This window comes from Bos taurus, chromosome 25, assembly GCF_002263795.3.
Source record: "Bos taurus isolate L1 Dominette 01449 registration number 42190680 breed Hereford chromosome 25, ARS-UCD2.0, whole genome shotgun sequence".
Classification (NCBI taxonomy): domain Eukaryota; kingdom Metazoa; phylum Chordata; class Mammalia; order Artiodactyla; family Bovidae; genus Bos; species Bos taurus.
In genome coordinates this window covers 19114466-19139321 of record NC_037352.1, presented here as the reverse complement: position 1 = coordinate 19139321, position 24856 = coordinate 19114466, and the positions used below count along the sequence as shown (strand labels likewise).

The window sequence follows — 24856 nt, the reverse complement described above, 5'->3', positions numbered from 1 at the left end:
ACAGGATAAATCCATGAACACACATATGTAAAAGCATGAGACAAGACTGAAGGGATTCTTGTCAAATTTCTGAAAGTATTTTTAACTGTGGGGGACAAAGAAGAGAAATTAGGTGCAGAGTAAGGAGAGTGTAAGGACATAAGAATTGTATAAGTTTTCTATAATTCTAAACAAACACAATCTTACATCACACTTACATAATATATTTTACAAAATGTAAAATCAGTGACCTCAAGTAAAGTTTATGCATCCAGGAAAAAACTACCCAATTTATTGTGAGGCTTTGTGTTCTTTTGACATACTCAGGAACTTACCCTAATTCAAGTGCAATCAGAGACAAAGAAGATTTCGAATTATATAACTTGTCATCTAATTCTAAACAGTATATTTTGTTTAGGTGTGTTTGATATTTTTTTTACAAAGTTCATAATATTATATTTGAGATTAATGTACAAGTTATAAGGGTCACTGAAACATGCCTTCTCTACAACAATTTAATAATCATTCCAAAAAAATATTTTAAACATCACAATTTCTAACCTGTAAGGTTGGCATTTAAATCATCTTTCACTTTCTCAGTAATATTTTTTGCCGCATCACTTCCAGAAGGCACGTAAACCAATTCATAGTCCTTTTTCTTATTAGTGAGGAAAGCGGGAAGTTTATTCAAGGGAAGAGACTGGAAAAGAGTAGCTTGTGTAAATTCCCTTTTGGAATGTTTGCGCAGAAGCAAAATCAATGAACAGAAGAGCACTGTCATGGAAATTTCCACAATTAAAGACCCCATCTTCCGTTTCTACAAGAGAAACAAAATCATACTAATTAATTTTAGAGTATTATATGTGTGTATGTGTGTATTTACACTTGTGTACATACATGGATACAATTACACATATATATCATTCAACTTCATTCTACAAAATGAATGGTTCTCTGGATTGTCTTTTTCACCCTTTTCTCATTTCACTATTGATTTTATTGGTTTGCCCTATTGATACTCTTCAGATTTAGAAATCTACCTTCAGTCATCGAACGATAAGGAAAAATACCCATAAACTGAAATGAAATGAAGGAATTATTAAAATTTTACAAGTAATAAATGCTGGAGAGGGTGTGGAGAAAAGGGAACCCTCTTACACTGTTGGTGGGAATGCAAACTAGTATAGCCACTATGGAGAACAGTGTGGAGATTCCTTAAAAAACTGGAAATAGAACTGCCAGATGACCCAGCGATCCCACTGTTGGGCATACACACTGAGGAAACCAGAATTGAAAGAGACACATGTACCCCAAGGTTCATCGCAGCACTGTTTATAATAGCCAAGACACGGAAGCGACCTAGATGTCCATCAGCAGATGAATGGATAAGAAAGCTGTGGTACATACACACAATGGAGTATTACTCAGCCATTAAAAAGAATACATTTGAATCAGTTCTAATGAGGTGGTTGAAACTGGAGCTGATTATACAGAGTGAAGTAAGCCAGAAAGAAAAATACCAATACAGTATACTAATGCATATATATGGAATTTAGAAAGATGGTAATGATAACCCTGTATACGAGACAGCAAAAGAGACACAGATGTATAGAACAGTCTTTTGTACTCTGTGGGAGAGTGGGGGGGGATGATTTGGGAGAATGGCATTGAAACATTTATAAAACGAATCGGCAGTCCATGTTTCATGCAGGATACAGGATGCTTGGGGCTGGTGCACTGGGATGACCCAGAGGGATGGTATGGGGAGAGAGGTAGGAGAGGGGTTCAGGATTGGGAACACATGTACACCCGTGGCGGATTCATGTTGATGTATGGCAAAACCAATACAATATTGTAAAGTAATTAGCCTCTAATTAAAATAAATAAATTAAAAAAATTTTATTTTCAAATTCATTAGGCTTTACAGCCATTTCTCAAAGATACCTCCACTTACCTTTAATATGAAATTTTTCCAGAGGAGGATGGCAAACTGGTTAAGCCACAAGGTATCCATTTTACCACAAAGAATGAAAGTTCAACACTAAAAAAGAAGAAATTTTTAAAATTTACATTACCTGCCAAAATGTTGTTTAGTCAAGTAAAATGATTACTTCACTGTTCTACTCTTTTCAACAACTTTAAAAGATAATCTTTTAAAAAGCTTGAAATAAATACTTATCTGTTCTTGTTTTATATTAATTCATTAAATTCACACCTAATGATCTTCTAATATGTAATATTAGACAATAGAGATGCAAAGATCAGTAAGTTGCAACTTCATGTTCACAAAGAAAAATGTAAACTGTAAATGCAAAATATTAGTTATTAAAAGGAGGGGGGAATGAACTGAAAGAGTAGCATTGCTATACATGCATTATTACATATAAAATAGATAGCTAGTGGGAAGCTGCTGTATAGCACAAGGAGCTCAGCTTGGTGCTCTGTAATGACCTAGAGGGGTGGGACGGGAGGGTGGGTTTGGCGGGAGGTTCAAAAGTATGCACACACACACACACACACACACACACACACACACACACATATATATACATATAGCTGATTCACTTTGTTGTATAGCAGAAACACTACAGTGTAAATCAATAATATTCCAATTAAAAAAACAAAATATCAATTATTATTTTGACAGATTCTGAGAGAAATTCTCACAAAATATAATGTTGTTGAATATTTACTGCTTATTTAATACATTTTTGTGCCTTGTTCTATACTAAGCATTAAGTGTATTTAAACAGTCATAATTTTTTCCTCATGGTGTGGATAGTAGGGCATAGTAACTAAAAATCTGAGATCAGAAGTTAATCTTCTTGAGTTCGAATCCTAGCTTTCATCAAAATTATTAACCTATGTCTGCTTATCATGAATAAAATCAGAAAAATTATAGTACTTATAAGGTTTTTCCCTTGGTGCCATTTACTACCATGGCAGGGGTAACTAAAAGGCTATGAACTTTTAATTATCATAAAATATGCATAATATAAAATTTACCATTTTTAGATGTACACTTCAATGGCAGCAATCACATTCACACTGTTGTACAACCATCATAACCTAGTATTTCATAATCTCTAGTCCTTCATATAAGTGGAAACCCTTACCTGTGATAGTGACTGACTTATTTCACTTAGCATAAAATGTCTTCAAAGTTCATCCATATTGCAGTATGTCAGAATTTCCTTCCTATGCAGTAATTTTAACAGTCTCATTGGACTATCAAAGTCAGAATTGACTTCAAGAAAAATAAAGATGTGCTGTGTGTAACATTAATACTAAGAGGTGTTTTAAGTTCCCTCACTTTGCGTGAAACAGGAAGAGTAGCCAGGGGATATAAGACCAAAACCAGAATTGGTACTTCTGAACTTTCAGTGGCAGGCAAACAAGGAAGTGAGTGATTTCTGGCCAAAAGACAAAAAAATAAGAGTGTCTCAGAGAAACTGAAGGTACTGTGGAGACAGAGGAACAGGAGGAGCTGACTTGATCACAGATTAAGTGATTCTTATCCTAGTTACTGTGCCAATCACTTTGATTACTGAACCATACAGACTTTGCCCAGGTCCCAGAAGGATCTAAAGAGAATAGAATCTTTTAAAACTTCTTTGACATTGCAGCCACAGGCCACAGAAGTGGTTTGGAATTTGTGGCTTAAACCTAACCAAGAAGGGTTGCCAGATAAAAGAGAGGATGTCCAGTTAAATTTGAATTTCAGATAAATAAGATTTTTTTTGTTTGGGATATACTTATACTAAAACATTATTCATACTTTATCTAAAAATCAAATTTAATTAAGTATTCTGTATTCTACTTGTTAAATCTGCCAACTCTAAAACCAGATCAATTACTTACTAAACAGAAGTACTGAGATTTTCCATGGAACTTTAAATAGGACCTGGATTCTCATCATTTAATACACAAAATATCCAAAATACAATCCAAAATTATACAGCTCACAATAATATACAAAATCTCATTTTGCATAGGAAAAGATAATAAATGAATACCGATGATGACATGGCATAGATGTTTCAATTATCTGAAAAAGACTTTAAAGCAGCTACTATTAAAATATTCAAGAGAGCATTTGCAGACATGAAACAACATTTAAAATAGAAAGCATCAGGAAACAAATGAAAGATAAAAAGAAAAATCAAAGACAAATTTTAGAACCCAAAGTAATCAAAATAAAACATTCACTGGATAAACTCAATGGCAGAATGAAGATGATGGAGGAAAGACTCTGAACTTGAAGATAGATCACTAGAAATTATCCAGTATGAAGAAAATGGGGCGGGGGGGGGCGGTTAGAAAAAATTAATAGAGCCTCAGACATACATGAAATAACAAAAATAAAGCCTAGCATATTACTCATCAGAATCTCAGAAGACGGGAAAGTGTGATGTTGAAAAAACATTTAAAGATATAACAGTTGAAAAGTTCCAAACGTGGCAAAAGATACAAACTGACATTACAAGAAGCTGAGCAGAACTTAAACAAAATAAACCAAAGAACTTTATGTCCAGATACATCATAATCAAATGATTAAAACTAAAACAAAAACTCTTTAAAAAAAGACAGAGGAAAACAACACATTATGTATAAGGAGACGTAAATTTGAAAAACAGCAGATTGCCATCAGAAACTGACAGAACCAGTAGGAAAAAACCAACATTTTTAAAGTTCTGAAGAAAAAAAAAGCTTTTAACTTGGAATTGGATATTCAGCAAAAAAATCCTTCAGAAACACAAGTCTGAAACAGACATTCACAGAAGAACGAAAACTGAAAGATTCCACTGATAGCTGGTCTAATCTACAAGAATTATTATAGGAAGCTCTTTGGAGAGAAGAGAAATGATAACAAGGAAACTTGTAACATAAGAAATGAAAAAAAAGCAACAGAAATGGTAAGCATCTGGACAAAAAATAATTATTCTTGACTTCTTGCATTCTTTAGAAGGATATAATATGGGCTAATGAAGTTTACAATAAATTAAAAAATGTAATATGAGAAAAATATAGTATAAGGGGGAAAAGAGTAAAAGGACCTTTTACTGTGCTCTGCTCAGTTGCCAAGTTGTGCTGGACTCTTTGGGACCCCATCCACTATAGCCTGCCAGGCTCCTCTATCCATGGGATTTTCCAGGCAGTGATAATAGAGTGGGACCTATATGATAATTAGATTTCTGTATTTCAATTGAAGTGCTAAAATGTTAGTTCTAAATAGACTATGGGTTAAGATTATATTTTGTAATTCCTAGTGCAACAATTTAAAAATGTGTAAATTCACAGCGGGTAAATTGCAACAGAAAGGAAAGTAGATAGTAAATTAATTCCACATGAAGAAATAAAGAGCACTAGTAAAAGTTAATATTTAAATATAAAGCAGTATTAATGGTCTGCAACTCATTTTTCCTATATGATTTAAGAAAACTACATTAAAAAATTATAAAAATCCATGTTGATTTCACAAACAATACAAAGAAATGCAAGTCTTGAAAATAAATTTAAGGGAAAGAGAGGTAAGTATGAGCAAATCTTTGTATACTCTTGAAATTGTTGGTATTAATTAAAACTAGATTATTCTAGATCAAGACATTGGTTATAATTTACAAGACAACCACTAAGAAAATTACATACGTATATATACTGCTGCTACTGCTGCTAAGTCACTTCAGTCGTGTCCGACTCTGTGTGACCCCATAGACGGCAGCCCACCAGGCTCCTCTGTCCCTGGGATTCTCCAGGCAAGAACACTGGAGTGGGTTGCCATTTCCTTCTCCAATGCATGAAAGTGAAAAGTGAAAGTAAAGTCGCTCAGTCATGTCTGACTCTTAGCGACCCTATGGACTGCAGCCTACCAGGCTCCTCCATCCATGGGATTTTCCAGGCAAGAGTACTGGAGTGGGGTGCCATTGCCTTCTCTGATATATATATATATTACAAATAAAGAAAGAAATTAAAATGGTACTTTAAAAAATATCTTCCAAAAAAGAGATCAAGTAACAAAAATGAGATAAGACATAAAGAATACAAACAGCAAAATGGAAGAAGTCTTTCCTTATTGTTAATTACATAAAATGTAAATGAATTAAACTCTAATTAAAAAGCAGCAACTGGCATAATGTATATAGCAGTTTGAGTCAACTATACATAGTCTACAAGAGACTCACTTTAGGCCCCCAAACAAAAGGAAGTTAGTTAAAGAATGGAAACATATATTCCATGCAAATTGTATCAAAAGAAGAGCTGGGATAACTGTATTAATATCAGACAAAAATAGACTTTAAAAAATTATTAAGAGACAAAGAAGGACACCATATAATGATAAAAGAAATGATTCAAGAAGATATAACAACAATTCATAAACATACATGAATCTAACAACAGAGGCCCCAACATATATGAAGCAAAAATGGACAAAATTAGGTGATAAATAAAAATAGAAATAAAAAAGTTCAAAAACAATCGTTGGAGACTTCAATACTTCTCTTTCAATAACAAATAGGACAACTAGAAGATTAACAAGGAATAGAAGTTAATGAACACCACAAACCAGCTAGACTTAATATATATAGAACAATCTAGCTAACAATGACAAAATAGACATTTTTCTCAAGTGCACATGAAACTCTAGGATAGACCATTAGACCACAAAACAAGTTTCAATAAATTTAAGAGACTAAAATCATACAAGGTATTTTCTATGACAAAGTAATTTCAATGAAAGGAAATTAGAAACCAGAAGGAATTCAAATTCCAGCATCACAAGGAAATTTGAAATATATGGAAATTAAATGGAATTAATTTGGAATGAAATTAAATGGAACAAATATATGGAAATTAAATGTTGTGCTGTGCTCAGTCATATCCAACTCTTTGTGACCCCACAGATTGTAGGCCACCAGGCTCCTCTGTCCCTGGGATTTTCCAGTTAAGAATACTGGAGTGGGTTGCCATTTCCTACTCCAGGGGATGTTCCTGGAATTGAACCTATATCTCTTGTGTCTCCTGCTTTGGCAGGCAGATTCTTTACCACCGAACCACCTGGGAAGCCTCAGAAATTAAATAACACACTCTTAAACAACCAATGAGTCACAGAAGAAATCACAAAAGAAATTAGAAAACAATTTGAAAACAAAAATTAGAAAACAAAAATAAATGAAAACAACAATACCATGTACTACAACTTAAGGGATGCAGTGAAAGCAGTTTAGCTGTAAACTCCTACATTTCAAATCAATAATGATTTCAAGTCAATAACCTACACTTCCACTTTAAGAGACTATAAAAAGAAGAGCAAACTAAAACTACAGATAACAAAAGGAAATAATAAATATTGCAGCAGAAATTAAATAGAGAACATAAAGACAATATAATTTTTTTAAATCCTTGGTTCCTTTAAAAGACCAACAAAATTCATGTCAATGTATGGCAAAAACCACTACAATATTGTAAAATAATTAGCCTCCAATTAAAATAAATGAATTAATTTTTTAAAACTGAAAAAAAAGCTTAAAGTATTAGGAATGTACACAACTTAAAAAAAAAAAAAAAAGATCAACAAAAGTAACAAACTATCTTGACTACCCAAAATAGGAGAGAAGACTCAAATTGCTAAAATTGGGAAAGAAAGAAAAGTCAATTACTACCAATCTTATGGAAATTTTTAAAAAAATTAAGAGTACACTATGAACGATTGTGAGCCAACAAATTTGATAACCTAGATAAAATGTCTAACTCCTAGAAACAAACAAACAACCAACCAAACCAACTCAAGGATTGAAGATCTAAATGTAAGACCAGATACTATGAAACTCTTAAAGGAAAACATAGACAGAACACTCTCTGACATAAATCACAGCAAGATCTTCCTGGATCCACCTCCTATAGTAATGAAAATAAATACAAATGATAACTAATTAAACCTAAAAGCTTTTGCACATTAATTAAAAACATAAACAAAATGAAAAGACAACCCACAGAATAGGAGAAAATATTTGCAAATGAAGCAACGACAAGGGATTAATCTCTAAAACATACAAACAGCTCAATCAGCTCAATTAAAAAAAAAAAAATGGGTGGAAGATCTACACAGACATCTCTCCAAAGAAGATATACAGATGGCCAAAAAGCATGTGAAAATATGCTCAGCATCACTAATTATTAGAGAAATGCAAATCAGAACTACAATTCTCACATATGTCAGAATGGCCATCATCAATATCTACAAACAATAAATGCTGGAGAGAACGTAAAGAAAAGTGAACCCTCTGACATTGTTGGTGGAAATATAAATTGGTACAGCCACTGCTGAGAATAGTACAGAGCTTTCTGAAAAAACTAAATAGAGCTACCATAATCCCAGCAATCCCACTACTGTGCATATAACCGTAGAAAATCTTAATTACATGCACCTCAGTGTTCACTGCAGGACTATTTACAGTAGGCAGGACATGAAAACAATCTTAATGTCCATCAACAGAGGAACATTGATAAAGAAGATGTAGTATATACATAGAATGAAATATTATTCAGCCATTTAAAAGAACAAAATAATGCCATTTGCAGTAACATAGGCAAAGACAAATATCATCTGATATCATATGATATTGCTTAAATGTGGTCCACTGGAGAAGGGAATGGCAAACCTCTTCAGTATTCTTGCCTTGAGAACCCCATAAGCAGCATGAAAAGGAAAAAAGATAGGACACTGAAAGATGAACTCCCCAGGTTAGTAGGTGCCCAATATGCTACTGGAGATCAGTGGAGAAATAACTCCAGAAAGAATGAAGGGATGGAGCCAAAGCAAAAACAACACCCAGTTGTGGATGTAACTGATGATGAAAGCAAGATCCGATGCTGTAAAGAACAATATTGCATAGGAACCTGGAATATTAGGTCCTTGAATCAAGACAAATTGGAAGTGCTCAAACGGGAGATGGCAAGAGTGAATGTCAACATTTTGGGAATCAGTGAACTACAATGGACTGGAATGGGTGAATTGAACTCAGATGACCGTTATATCTACTACTGTGGGCAAGAATCCCTTAGAAGAAATGGAGTAGCCATCATAGTCAACAAAAGAGTCTGAAATGCAGTACTTGGATACAATCTCAAAAACGACAGAATTATCTCTGTTCGTTTCCAAGGCAAACCATTCAATATCATGGTAATCCAAGTTTATGCCCCGACCAGTAATACTGAAGAAGCTGAAGTTGAACAGTTCTATGAAGACTTACAAGACCTTCTAGAACTAACACTCAAAAAAGATGTCCTTTTCATTACAGGGGACTGGAATGCAAAAGTAGGAAGTCAAGAAACACCTGGAGTAACGGGCAAATTTGGCCTTGGAGTACAGAATGAAGCAGGACAAAGGCTAATAGAATTCTGCCAAGAGAACACACTGGTCATAGCAAACACCCTCTTCCAACAACTCAAGAGAAGACTCTTCACATGAACATCACCAGATAGTCAACACCAAAATCAGACTGACTACATTATTTGCAGCCAAAGATGGAGAAGCTCTATACAATCAGCAAAGACCAGGAGCTGAATGTGGCTCAGATCATGAACTCCTTATTGCTAAACTCAAACTTAAATTGAAGAAAGTAGGGAAAACCACTAGACCTTTCATGTATGACCTAAATCAAATCCCTTACAATTATACATTGGAAGTGAGAAATAGAGTTAAGGGACTAGATCTGATACACAGAGTGACTGATGAACTATGAACGGAGGTTAGTGACATTGTACAGGAAACAGGGATCAAGACCATCCACAAGAAAAAGAAATGCAAAAAAGCAAAATGGCTGTCCCAGAAGGCCTTACAAATAGCTGTGAAAAGAAGAGAAACAAAAAGCAAAGGAGAAAAGGAAAGATATACCTATTTGAATGAAGAGTTCCAAAGAACAGCGAGGAGAGATAAGAAAACCTTCTTCAGTAACCAGTGCAAAGAAATAGAGGAAAACGATAGAATGGGAAAGACTAGAGATCGCTTGAAGAAAATTAGAGATACCAAGGGAACATTTCTTATGCAAAGATGGGCTCAATAAAGGACAGAAATGGTATGGACCTAACAGAAGCAGAAGATATTAAGAAAAGGTGGCAAGAATACATAGGAGAACTATATAAAAAAGATCTTCACAACCCAGATAATCACAATGGTGTGCTCATTCACCTAGAGCCAGACATCTTGGAATGTGAAGTCAAGTGGACCTTAGGAGGCATCACTACAAATAAAGCTAGTGACAGAATTCCAGTTGAGCTATTTCAAATTCTAAAAGATGATGCTGTGAAAGTGCTGCACTCAATATGCCAGCAAATTTGGGAAACACAGCAGTGGCCACAGGACTGGAAAAGGTCAGTTTTTATTCCAATCTCAAAGAAAGGCAGTGCCAAAGGTTGCTCAAACTACCGCACAATTGCACTCATCTCACACGCTAGTAAAGTAATGCTCAAAATTCTCCAAGCAAGGCTTCAGCAATATGTGAACCATGAACTTTCAATGTTCAAGCTGGTTTTAGAAAAGGCAGAGGAACCAAAGATCAAATTGCCAACATCTGCTGGATCATCCAAAAAGCAAGAAAGTTCCAGAAAAACTTCTGTTTCCTCTTTATTGACTATGTCAAAGCCTTTGACTGTGTGGATCACCACAAACTGGAAAATTCTGAAAGAAATGAAAATACCAGACCACCTGACCTGCCTCCAGAGAAATCTGCATGCAGGTCTGGAAACAACAGTTAGAACTGGTCATGGAACAACAGACTGGTTCCAAATAGAAAAAGGAATATGTCAAGGCTGTATATTGTCACCCTGCTTATTCAACTTATATGCAGAGTGCACCATGATAAACTCTGGGCTGGATGAAGCACAAGCTGGAATCAAGATGCCAGGAGAAATATCAATAATCTCAGATATGCAGATGACACCACCCTTATGGCAGAAAGTGAAGAAGAACTAAAGAGCCTCTTGATGAAAGTGAAAGAGAAGAGTGAAAACGCTGGCTTAAAACTCAACATTCAGAAAACTAAGATAATGGCATCTAGTCCCATCACTTCATGGCAAATAGATGGGGAAACAGTAGCAGACTTTATTTTTTGGGCTCCAAAATCACTGCAGATGGTGACTGCAGCCATGAAATTAAAAGACGCTTACTCCTTGGAAGAAAAGCTGTGACCACCTTAGACAGCATATTAAAAAGCAGAGACATTACTTTGACAACAAAGTTCTGTCTAGTCAAGGCTATGATTTTTCCAGTGGTCATGTATGGATGTGAGAGTTGGACTATAAAGAAAGCTGAGCACCAAAGAATTGATGCTTTTGATCTGTGGGTGTTGGAGAAGACTCTTGAGAGTGCCTTGGACTGCAAGGAGATCAAACCAGTCAATTGTAAAGGTAATCAGTCCTGAATATTCATTGGAAGGACCGATGCTGAAACTGAAACTTCAACACTTTGGCCACCTGATGCGAAGAGCTGACTCATTTGAAAATACCCTGATGCTGGGAAAGACCAAAGGCGTGAGAAGGGGACAAAGGAGGATGAGATGGTTGGATGGCATCACCGACTCAATGGACATGAATTTGAGTGAACTCTGGAGTTGGTAATGGACAGGGAGGCCTTGCATGCTGCAGTCCATAGGGTTGCACCATAGGGTTGCAAAGAGTCGGACATGACTGAGCAACTGAACTTAACTGACTGACATGTGGAATCAAAAAATGGTACAAATAAACTTTTTTACAAAACAGAAATAATAGTCACAGATATAGAAAACAAACTTATGGTTACCAAGGGGAAAAGGGGGAGGCAATAAATTGGGAGATCTGGATTGACATATACATATCAGTATATATAAAATAGATAACTAATAAGAGCCTACTGTATAGCACAGGTAGAACTCTCTTCAATGCTCTGTAATGACCTATAAGGGGAAAGGATCTAAAAAGGAGTGAATATATGTATCACTGATTCACTTTGCTGTACAGCAGAAAGTAACACAACATTGTAAATCAACTACACTCCACCCAATAAAAATTAATGTTTAAAGAGACGATACTATAAACAACTTCGAGGCAAATTTGATAACCTAGATGAAGTGACAAACTCCTAGAAACCAAGGCAACTCAAGAACAAGTAGAAAATATGAATGACTTATAATTAGAGATTGAATCTGTAATCAAAAACCTGCCAACAAAGAAAATGCCAGAGTCAGATGGCCTTAATGGAGACTTCTGTTAATGTCTAAAGAATGATTTACACAAATCCTTCTGTTTGATTTTCCAAACATCAACTAATTTCTAAATTCTTTGGCACCCCAATGGAGTGTCCTGCTATTCAATTCCATTTTGAAACTAATTACCCAGAGTTAGCACAGACCCTAAAGGTTAAAGGCTCAGTCTAACAAGGCTACCCTCACTTCAGACTCCAGCCGCAATTAGGTTTCTCAGCTTACCCACACTTCTGCCAGGCTAACCACAAATTCAGGAGTTCCCATCACACCCCCTCAGGTTCAATAATTCGCTAGACTGACTCAGAACTCAGGAAAGTGCTATACTTACAAATACAGTTTATTACAAATAAACAGTCAGATGAAGAGGTACATAGCAGAAGCAGTGGGAGACACAGTGCTTCTATGCCTTCTCCGGTATGCCACACTGCCAGCAAACTGGTATCTTCACCAACCCAGAATATGACTAAATTTTTTCCAAAGAAGATATTCAAATGGCCAAAGGTACATAAAACAGTGCTAAACATCACTGTCATTGTGGAAATGCAAATCAAAACCACAATGAGCTATTATCTCACACCTGTTAGGATAACTGTTATCAGTAAGACAAAAGTTAAGTGTTGATGATGTGGAGATAAGGAACCTTTGTACACTGTTGGTGGGAATGTGAATTGGTACAGCCATTATGGAAAATAGTATGAAAGTTCCTCAAAAAATTAAAATAGGCCTATTATATGATGTAATGATTCTACTTCTGGGCATATATCTGAAAGAAATTAAATCACTAGGTCAAAGAGATATCTGCATCCCCATGTTCACAGCTGCATTATTTACAATAGCCAGGACATGGAAACAACCAAAGTGTTCACCAATGGATGAAGGAATGTGGAAAATGTGGTATGTATATATACACAGAGACAGAGAGAGAGAGAGAGAAAGGAAATTTTGCCATTGTTGCAATACAAATAGATCTTGAGGATGTTATGCTAAGTAAAATTTCAAACATAGAAAAACAAATATTTTATGATCTCATTTACATGTGAAATCTTAAGGAAAACAAACTCATATACACAGAACAGATTCATGGTTACCAGAAGCAGGGGGTGGAGGTGTTGTAAGTGGATGAAAGTGGTCAAAAAGGACAAACTTCCATTAATAAATAAATACTGGGGATGTAATGTGCAACATGCTGACTAGTTAATACCGCTGTATGGTATGAGAGTCAATTCTATAAGTTCTTATCACAAGGAAAAAAATTATAACTATGTGAAGGAATGGATATTATCTAATCTTACTGTGGTGATCATTTTGCAGTATATATGTATGTCAAATCTTTGTGCAGTACAACTTACCTAGTATTATATGTCAATTATATCTCAACAAACCTGGAATAAAAAAATTACTTTCTGGGAAAAAAAAGAAAACCGTATAGCAATATCTCTTATAAATATAAATGCAAAAACCTCAACAACATGCTAGCTAACTGAATCCAGCAGAAAATCAAAAGGACTATACCAAGTGAGATTTATTCCAGGAATACAAGGTGTTTCTCATGTGAACATATGAAACATAATACACATATCAAGAGAATGAAGAAAAATCCCACATGACCTCAAATGATACAGAAAAAGCATTTGACAAAATCCAGCATCTTTACATAATAAAAACACTCAGTGAACTCAAAATAGAAGGGAATTACCTCAATGTGCTTAAGGGCATCTATTGAATACTCTAATATTGTAATGGTGGTGTCTAAATCATTTATAACTCTAGCATAATGGTTAAAAGACAAAAGTATTAAAAATAACAGTAGCTAAATATTAATAGATACACAAAATAAAAATATGTAAATTGTGACATTAAAAAAATAAAAAGTACAGAAGAGAGTTTAAAAATCTAGAACTTTTATATGTATCAAAGTTAGGTTGTTATCAGCTTAAAATTGATTATTATAAGTAAAAGATGTTTTATGTAAACCTCATGGTGACTGCAAAACAGAAACCTATAGTAGATACACAAAAGATACAGAACTCAAAACATACTACTATGGAAAATTACCAAGTCATAGAGGAAAAGAGCAAGAGAGGAAGAAAAGAACAAAGAACTACAAAACAGCTAGAAAAAGCAATTAACAAAATGGAACGATTAAATCTATTTTCACCAATAATTACTTTAAATGTAAATTGATTAAATTCTCCAATGAAAAGACAAAGAGTGGCTGAATGGATAAAAAGATTCACTATGTGCTTTAAGGACACACATAGGCTCAAATCAAGGGATAGAAAAAACATATCCCAGGCAAATAGAAACCAAAAGAGAGCACTGGTAACTATATGTCATTGCTATTGTGTGGTCACTAAGTCATGTCCAACTCTTTAGGACCCCATGGACTATAGCCCACCAGCATCCTCTGTCCATGGGATTTCCCAGGCAAGAATATTAGAGTGGGTTGCCATTTCCTGCTCCAGGGGATCTTCCAAACCCGGGGGTTGAACCTGAGTTTCCTGCTTGGTAAGCAGATTCTTTACCACTGAGCCACCTGGAATGCTATAAGTACATCAGATTAAATAGACTTTAAGTCCAAAAATGTAACAGGAGATGAAGAAAGTGTATATTATGATACAGGGATCAAGTAACTAAGAAGATACAACATTTATTAATATTTATGTACCCAACCTCACAGCATCTAACTATATAAGGCAAATATTTAAAGAACTGAGGGGAGAAGCAGACAACCATACAATAATAGTAGATTCCCATCACCAGTCTCTAAGGCAGTGTGCATACCTGTGAAAATATCCTGCAGTCATGGAACTGCACACTGACAGCTAGAGCCCACACAACTGCTTGTGGGCCCAGCTCTGGTGATATCTCCTGTCACTGGCCTGTACCACTAAACTCATGTGCAGCTGTCCCTACCAAATGTACACCTGCACTCATCCAGCCAGGTCCCCATTAAGCCCCCATTGCTGAGCATGTCTGATGTGAGATCCTGCAGCTACAAAACGTATACCAACAGTCAGGACCTCTGTTGTCCTTGGCCCTTGTTACTGACACTGGTTCCTACCACTACATGCATATCTGCAACCAGTCTCTGCCACTATATAGGCGCCAGTTGGTGGCATGCACATACCACCAGCAGCTCCACACAACTGCTGCTTGCCCCTGTATGTAGCCTCTGGACCTAGAGACACCACTAAGGATCCCAACAGCCCTTGTAGCCATTGTAGATATCCCACTATGCTCACCAAGAACCACACAGTTGTCACTCCTGTGGACTCCTGTGGCCTGACCCAAAGAGATATCATGCCCGCACCCCTGCCCTGGACCCAGAGCTGCCACATGCCCCTGCACTTGGCAGTCTGTGACACTATCATGTGCAATGCTGGGCTGGATAACTCATAAGTTGGAATCAAGATTGCCAGGAGATATGTCAACAACCTCAGATGTGCAGATGATACCACTCTAAAGGCAGAAAGTGAAGAGGAACTAAAGAAACTCTTGATGAAGTTGAAAGAGAAGAGTGAAAAAGCTGGCTTGAGACTCAACATTTTATTTACAGGGCAACAATGGAAAAACAGACATACAGAACAGACTTATGGACATGGGGAGAGGGAAGGAGAAGGTGAGATGTATGGAAAGAGTAACATGGAAACTTACATTACCATATGTAAAACAGACAGCCAATGGGAATTTGCTGTATGGCTCAGGAAACTCAAACAGGGGCTCTGTATCAACCCAGAGGGGTGGGATGGGGAGGGAGATGGGAGGGAGTTTCAAAAGAGAGGGGATGTATGTATACCTATGACTGATTCATGTTGAGGTTTGAGAGAAAACAGCAAAATTCTGTAAAGCAATTATCCTTCAATAAAAAATAATTAAAAAAAAAACAAACCTAAAGATCATGGCATCTGGTCCTATCACTTCACAGCAAATGGAAGGGAAAAAAGTGGAAGCAGTGACTGACTATTTTCTTGGGCTGTAAAATCACTGTGGATAGTGACTGAAGATGCTTGCTCCTTGGAAGGAAAGCTTTGACAAACCTAGACAGCATTATTAAAAAGCAGAGACAAGATTTTGCCTACAAATTTCAGCATAATCAAAGCTATGGTTCTTCCAGTAATCATGTACAGATGTAAGAGTTGGACCATAAAAAAGACTGAGCACTGAGGAAATGATGTTTTCAAATGGTGGTGCTAGAGAAGCCTCTTGAGAGTCCCTTGGACTACAACGAAATCAAATCAGTCAATTCTTAAGGAAATCAACCCTGAATATTCATTGGAAGTTATGATGTGCAGCTGAAGCTCCAATACTTTGGCCACCTGATGCAAAGAGCAGACTCATTGGAATTGGAAAAGACCCTGAATCTGGGAAAAACCGAAGGCAAAAGGAGATGGGGGCAGCAGAGGATGGGATAGTTGGATGGCATTACTGACTCAATGGACATGAATTTGCACTAACTCTCGGAGATAGTAGAGGACAAAGGAGCCTGGCAAGCTGCACTCCACAGGGGTACAAAGAGTTGGACACAACTCAGGGACTGAGCAACAACAACAAAATACATGAAGACATCTGCCGTTCATGCTAAATTCAATATAGTTAATACGACATGCCTGCATGCTAAGTCAATTCGATCGTCTCCAACACTTTGCAACCCTATGGAGACTTCTAGGCTCCTCTGTCCATGGGATTCGCTAGGAAAGCATACTAAAGTGAGTTACTATGCCCTCCTCCAGGAGATCTTCCTGACCCAAGTATCAAACCCACATTTCTTATGTTTCCTGCATTGGCAGGTGGTTTCTTTATCACTAGCACCATCTGCAAAGCCCATTAATATGGCAGTACTCTCCAAATTCATCTACAGAGTCATACAACACCCAACTGTCTTTTTGCAGAAATGAACACACTGATCCTAAAATTCATACAGAATTGCAGGGAACCCTGGATAAACAAAACTTTCCTTACAAAAGAAGAACAAATTATGAGATCTCACATTTCTTGATTTCAATACTTTCTACAAAATGACAATAATCAAAGCAGTATGATACTGCCATAAACATAGATATATAAACCTAATGAAATAGAATTGAGAATCCAGAAATAAACCCATACATCTATGGTCAGTTGATTTTCAACAATAAATAATAGTCTTTAGAACAAACAGTGCTTAAACAATCAAATAGGCATGAGACTGGAAGACAGGAGTACAGCCATTTTTTTAAACGACCAAGGGAACAGCCTTGCACAAGCAGGCTTCACAGACCCCTTACAATAAAGTACCTAAAAGCTTAGGTCTCTGAGACAATACCCAAAGACCCACAGGAGTAAAAGATAAACTCTATCTCTGTTGCATACGCACATAGTTTTCAAGGAACAAAATTGAGACTATAAATTTGCCACCTAGAAACCTTCAAGATGGCAGAAGAGTAAGATGTGGAGATTGCCTTCTTTCCCATAAATATATCAAAAATACATCTGCATGTGGATAGCTCCTACAGAACACCTACTGAATGCTGGCAGAAGACTTCAGACTTCCAAAACGTCAAGCTAATCTCCATATAATGGGGTAGGGCAACAGATATAATGGGAAAAAAAGAGAGGGGGAGACAAAGGAATCAGGAAGGAACCTGTGCCTCAGGAAGGGAGCTCTGAAGGAAGAAAAGTTTCTGTACACTCATAAACATCTCAAGGATGGGGATAGGGGTGGGCACTTCAGAACCTCAAAGGAGAGTGCAGCAACAGGTGTGTGGAAGGGGAATTGGAGAGACTTCTGCACACAGATCAGTGCGTACCAGCACTCCCCAGCCTGAAATGCTTGTCTGCATGCCCACTGGGGTTTGGGGCCACTGTGAGGTTCAGAGACTCCAGGGAGAGGACTGGGGTTGACTGCCATGAAGACAGTCTGAGGGGGCCAGTATAACACAGCTGAGGAATCCCAGAAAAAGCCCAAGCCTGCCAGAGAGAGAGATCACTGTCAAGGGGACCCTCTAACTCTGTGCACTCTCAGACAGCAAGACAACACTTTCACAGTTTCAGAGGTGGGGCGACACATGGCTGCAGTCTCCAACCCCAGAGGTGGGCGTGATGGCCATCACAGCTTCCACCAAACTGTGAGCACCTTCCTGGGAGCCTGTGCAGCCCGGTACTGTCAAGGAATCCACGACCTGGGGCCAATTCCCCTAGGAGAGTGCATGACCCATCTTAGGCTCTAGCAACTTATGCAGGCCTCTGCTGCTGCAGGCACTTCTTGCACATCCCAATTGTGTCTGCCATATCCCTCCCTTTCCCCTGAGCAGTGGCTTTCACCCATTCTGGTCTGGGAGGGGAACAGATGCCAGAGGGTGGCCTACAAACAGAAAGCAGGGCAAAACCAAAACTGAGCACCAGGGGCCGTGTGACCAAAGAAGAGGAAGGAAATTCACCCTGGCAGCCATAGGAATAGCAGATTAAATCCCTGCAACTGGCTTGAGACTGTGGTAAATTGTGGACTTTGGAAGCAAGTACAAGCTAGAATAAGGCCAGATCTAAGCCTGAGCTGACAACATAGTGCCCATAGCAGATCCAGAGACCTTCCTAGAAATACTGGAGGACTTCCTGAGTAGGCAGATTGGAGCTTACTGTAGGAGAGAGGACACTGACAACTGAGGCCACAGGAAAATATTCTTCTTACTGCCACTCTCTCTCTATATATTTTTGTCTTTATCTTTTTTGTTTTGTTCTATTGTTTTTCCTTTTTTATTACTCCTTTAATTTTTATTTTTACTTACTTTTTCCTTATTTATGCTTTTATATTTAAATAAATTTATTTTTTTCCTATTTATACAGTACTTTTTCATTACACATTTTTTTACCCACGTTTTTCATTTTGTATTTTTACTAATCTAGTTTTAGTGTTTGTTTTCATTTATGGGTCTGTTTATGGTTTGATTGCTCTCCTTTTTTTGGTTCCTCTTTGTATTCTTTTTTTTGCTCTTCTTTTCTTTTTCTAAGTGTGACTGTGTGAGGTTTCTGTGTGTTTCCTCTGTTTAGTTTTACCTTTATCATCTGTTTCTGGATTTTATCAATCCATTCTTTTTTTCAGTTTATATGTCTGATTCTTTTTTTTTTTTCCTCTTTCTCTTTCTCCCCTGTGCTGTGTGACCTGTCAAGTCTTAGTGCTACAGCCAGGGATCAAGACTGAAACGCCAAGGTTGGAGACCCAAGCTCAGGATGTTGGACCAACAGAGAACTCCAACCATATGGAATAGTAATTGGTGAGAAGATCCTCAAAGGCCTTCATTTCAACAATAAGACTTGACCCCACACAAAGGCCAGCAAACTCCAGTGCGAGATGCCTCATGCCAAGCAGCTAGCAAAGGAGGAACACAATACTACCCATTAGCAGACAGGTTACCCAAAGCCATACTATGCTCCAGACACCCCAGGTATATGCAGTGTCAAGGGCACTGCAGCACTGCCCTTCAGAGAGATGAGACCCAGCTCTACCCACCAGAATTCAGGCACCAGTCTTCCCCACCAGGAAACCTTCAAAAGACACTAATTCAACCTCATTCCCTGGGGTCAGGCTCCATAAGTAAGAGGAACTATGATCTTGTGGAAGGGAGACCCCAAAGAGAGTAAATTAAACAAAATGAAAAGAGATAGAAAACAGTAGCAGATGAAGGATCATGGTAAAACACACACACACACACACACGACCAAACAAATAAAGAGGAATTAGGCAGTTGACCTGAAAAAGAATTCAGAGTAAGGATAGTAAAGCTGATCCAAAATCTCAGAAATAAGATGGAAGCACAGAAAAATAGAATGGAGACACAGATTGAGAAGATATAAGAAATGTTTAAGTACCTAGAAGAAACAAAAAACCATCAGCAATGAACAACACAATAATTAAAATAAAAAAAACATAATAAAGGGAACCAATAGCAGAATAACTGAAGCAGAAGAATGGATAAGTGAGGCTGGAAGGTAGAAAAGTGGAAATAACTGAAGCATAGCAGAATAAAGAATGAAAAGAAATGATATAACAATCCCAGAGACCTTCGGGACAACAATAATCACATGAACATTTGAAAAATAGGAGTCCAAGAAGAAGAAAAGAAGAAAATGTATAAGAAAATATTTTAGGAGATTACAGTGAAAAATTTCCTAACATTGGAAAGGAAATACCCACCCAAGTCCAAGAAGCCCAGAGAGGCCCACACAGGATACACTCAGAGAGAAACATTCCAAGACATATATTAATTAAGCTAACAAAAGTTAAACACAAAAATATTAAACATGATGACGGAAAAGCAAGAAACAATATACAAGGGAATTCCCATAAGGTTAATAGCTGATCTTTCAGCAGAAACTATGCAGGCCAGAAAGGAGTGGCAGGATATACCTAAAGTGAAGAAAGGAAAAACCTACAACCAAGATTATTCTATTCAGCAAGGGACTCATTCAGGTTCAACGGGAAAGTCAAAAGCTCCACAGATAAGCAAAAGTAAAGAGAATTCAACACAACCAAGCCAGCTTTACAACAAATGCTAAAGGAACTTCTCTAGAGAGGAAACAAGAGAAAGACCTACAAAAACAAAGGGAAATTAATAAAATAAATGGTAATAGAATCATACATATCAATAATTACCTTAAGTGTAAATAGATTCAATGCTCCAACCAAAACACACAGACTAGACAACTGGATACAAGAACAAGACCTATATATATGCTGTCTATAAGAGACACATTTCAGACCTAGAGACACATAAGACTGAAAGTGTGGGTGTGGAAAAAGATACTTCATGCAAATGAAAATCAGAAGAAAGCTGAAGCAGCAATACTCATATCAGATGAAACAGACCTTAAAGTAAAGACTGTTACATGAGAAGAGGAAGGCCATACACAATGGTTAAGTGACAAATTCAGGAAGAAGATATAACCATTATAATTATATATCCACCAAACATAGGGGCACCTCAACATATAAGGCAAATGTTAATAACTTAAAAGGAGAAACTGACAGTAACACAATAATGTGGGGGACTTAACACACCACTCACACCAGTAGAAAGATCATCCAGACAGAAAATTAGTAAAGAAACACAGCCTTAAATGACACATTAGGCCAATGGATCTAATTGATATCTATAGGACATTCCATCTAAAAACAGTATAATACACTTTTCCCTCAAGTGCACACAGAACATTCTCCAGGGTAGATCACATCTTGGTAGATCACCTCAGTATGTTTAAGAAAACTGAAATTGCATCAAGCATTTTTTCTGACTACAATGCTGTAAGATTAGATATCAATTACGGGGGGTGGGGGGGGGGTGGGGCGGGGATTGTTAAAACACAAATATATGGAAGCTAAACAATACACTTCTGAATAACCAAGAGGTCACGGAAGAAATCAAAAAAGCAATTAAAAAACACCTAAAACAAATAACAAAAACACTACTCAAAACCTATAAGATGCAGCCAAAGAATTGTTAAGAAGGAAATCTATACTTAGGAATAAATTTACCCAAAGAAACAAAAGATCTATATATAGAAAACTGTAAAACACTGATGAAAGCAATCAAAGATGACACAAATAGATGGAGAAATATACCATGTTCATGCATTGGAAGAATCAATAGAGTGAAAATAAGTATACTAACTCAAGCAATATACAGATTCAATGCAATCCCTATCAAGCTACCAATGGTATTTTTCACAGAACTAGGACAAATAATTTCACAATTTGTATGGAAACACAAAAAACCTTGAATAGCCAAAGCAATCTTGAGAAGGAAGAATGGAATTGGAGGAGTCAACCTGCCTGACTTCAGACTATATTACAAAGCTACAGTCATCAAGACAGTATGGTACTGGCACAAAGACAGAGATATAGATCAATAGAACAAAATAGAAAGCCCAGAGACAAATCCATGCACCTATGGACACCTTATCTTTGACAAAGGAGGCAAAAATATACAATGGAGAAAAGACAATCTTTTTAACAAGTGGTGCTGGAAAAACTGGTCAACCACCCGTAAAAGAATGAAACTAGAACACTTTCTGACACCATACACAAAAATAAACTCAAATGGATTAAAGATCTACATATAAGACCAGAAACTATAAAACTCTTAGAAGAAAACATAGGCAGAACACTCTCTGACATAAATCACAGCAAGATCCTCTATGACCCCCACCCAGAGTAATGAAAATAAAACCAAAAATAAATAAATGGGACCTAATTAAACTTAAGAGCTTTTGCACAATAAAGCAAACTATAAGCAACGTGAAAAGGCAACCTTCAAACTGGGGGGAAATAATAGCAAATGAAGCAACTGACAAAAATTTAATCTCCAAAATATTCAAGCAGCTCATGTGGCTCAATACCAGAAAAATAAATGACCCAATCCAAAAATGGGCCAAAAAACTAAATAGACATTTATCTAAAGATATACAGATGGCTAACAAATACATGAAAAGATGCTCAATAAGACTCACTATCAGAGAAAGGCAAATCAAAACTACAATGAGGTGCCATCTCAGACCAGTCAGAACGGTTGCCATCAAAAAAGTCTACAAACAAATGCTGGAGAGGGTGTGGAGAAAAGGGAATCTTCTTACACTGTTATTGAGAATGCAAACTAGTACAACCACTATGGAGAACAGCATGGAGATTCCTTAAAAACTGGAAATTGAACTATATACGACCCAGCAATTTCATGGCTGGGCATACACACTAAGGAACCCAGAATTGAAATAGACACATGTACCCCAATGTTCATTGCAGCACTGTTTACAATAGCTAGGACATGGAAGCAACCTAGATGTCCTTCAGCAGATGAATGGATAAGGAAGTTGTGGTACTTATACACAATGCAATATTACTTAGCTATAAAAAAGAACACATTTAAGTCAGTTCTAATGAGGTGGATGAAACTGGAGCCTATAATACAGAGTGAAGTAAACCAGAGAGAGAAACACCAATACAGTATATTAATGCATATATATGGAATTTAGAAAGACAGTAACAACTACAACCCTATATTCAGGATAGAAAAAGAGACACAGATGTAAAGAACAGATTTTTGGACTATGTGGGAGAAGGCGAGGTGTGATAGTATAAGAGAATAGCATTGAAACACATATATTACCATATGTAAAATAGATGACCAGTGCAAGTTTGATGCATGAGGCAGGGCACGCAAAGCTGGTGCTCTGGGACAACCCAGAGGGATGGGTGGGGGGGAGGGTGGAGAGTGAGGTGGAAGGGGGACTCAGGATGGTGGGACACATGTACATCCATGGCTGATTCATGTCGATGTATGGTAAAACCACCACAATATTGTGAAATAATTAGCCTCCAATCAAAATGAATAAATTAATTTTTTAAAAAAGGAAGTTTATAGTAATGCAAACCTACCTTAAGAAATGAGAAAAACATCAGATTAACAACCTAACCTTACACCTAAAACAACTAGAAAAGAAAGAACAATAAGATCCAAAGTTAGAAGGAAAAAAATAATTAAGATCAGAGCAGAAACAAATAAAAAAGAAATGGAGGATCCAATATCAAGGATCAATAAAACTAAAAGCTGGTCTTTTGAGCAGACAGACAAAATTGACAGACTGTTAGCTAGATTCATTAAGATAAAAAGGAAGAAGATAAATCAATTAAATTAGAAATGAAAAAGAAGTTACAACAGACAGTGCAGAAATACAAAGGATCATAAGAGACTACTGTGAGCAACAGTATGCCAATAAAATGGACAACCTGGAAGAAATGGACAAATTCTTAGAAACATACAACTTTCCAAGAATGAACCAGGAAGAAACATAAAATATGAACAGACCAATCACAAGCACTGAAATCGAAACTGTGATAAAATCTTCCAAAAGTCCAGGGTCAGATGGCTTCACAAGTGAATTCTATCAAACGTTTAGTGAAGAGCTAAAACCTATCCTGCTCAAACTTTTCTAGAAAATTGCAGAGGAAGGAAAGCTCTCAAACTCATTCTGTGAGGCCACTATCACCATGACACCAAAACCAGATGAAGATACCACCAATAAAGAAAATTACAAGCCAGTATCATTGATAAAAATAGATGCAAAAATCCTCAACAAAATTCTAGGAAACAGAATTTTTTCCAACAATATATTAAAAAGCTCATACACCATGATCAATTAGACTTTACCCCAGGGATGCAAGTATTCTTCAATATATGCAAATAAATCAACATGATACACCATATTAATAAATTGAAAGATAAAAATCATATGATCTCAATAGATGCAGAGAAGTAATAAGACATTAGCAAAAAAATAAAAAATAAAGAGAGACATGCACATTAAAATGATGTATAACATAGCCACATTTATTTAAGAATGTATTCTAATACCAAATGGAAATGATATTCAACAATGTAAAACTGCAATTACTTTTGCACCAACCTAATACAATTTTCTTGGATTGGAAGAATCAATATTGTGAAAATGACTATACTATCCAAAGCAATATACAGATTGAATGCACTCCCTATCAAATTAACAATGGCATTTTTGACAGAACTGGAAAAAAAATGTTTGCAATTTGTATGGAAACACAAAAGACCCTGAATAGCTATACCAGTCTGGAGAAAGAAAAATGGAGCTAGAGG

The 24856-nt window shown here is 36.7% G+C and overlaps 1 protein-coding gene across 3 annotated transcripts in view; it reads right to left on the bottom strand.

Moving 5' to 3' along the window:
• Positions 1 to 24856, bottom strand: part of ABCA14 (ATP binding cassette subfamily A member 14) — a 270053-nt gene that overhangs the window by 234914 nt on the left and 10283 nt on the right. For all 3 annotated transcript variants that reach the window (XM_024985457.2, XM_059881559.1, XM_059881558.1), the window contains exons 2-3: positions 1934 to 2020; positions 541 to 796 (exon numbers count right to left, since the gene is read on the bottom strand). In XM_024985457.2, the coding sequence (XP_024841225.1) occupies positions 541 to 796; positions 1934 to 1993 (316 nt within the window). In that variant the 5' untranslated portion in view covers positions 1994 to 2020. The remainder of the gene's footprint in view (positions 1 to 540; positions 797 to 1933; positions 2021 to 24856) is intronic.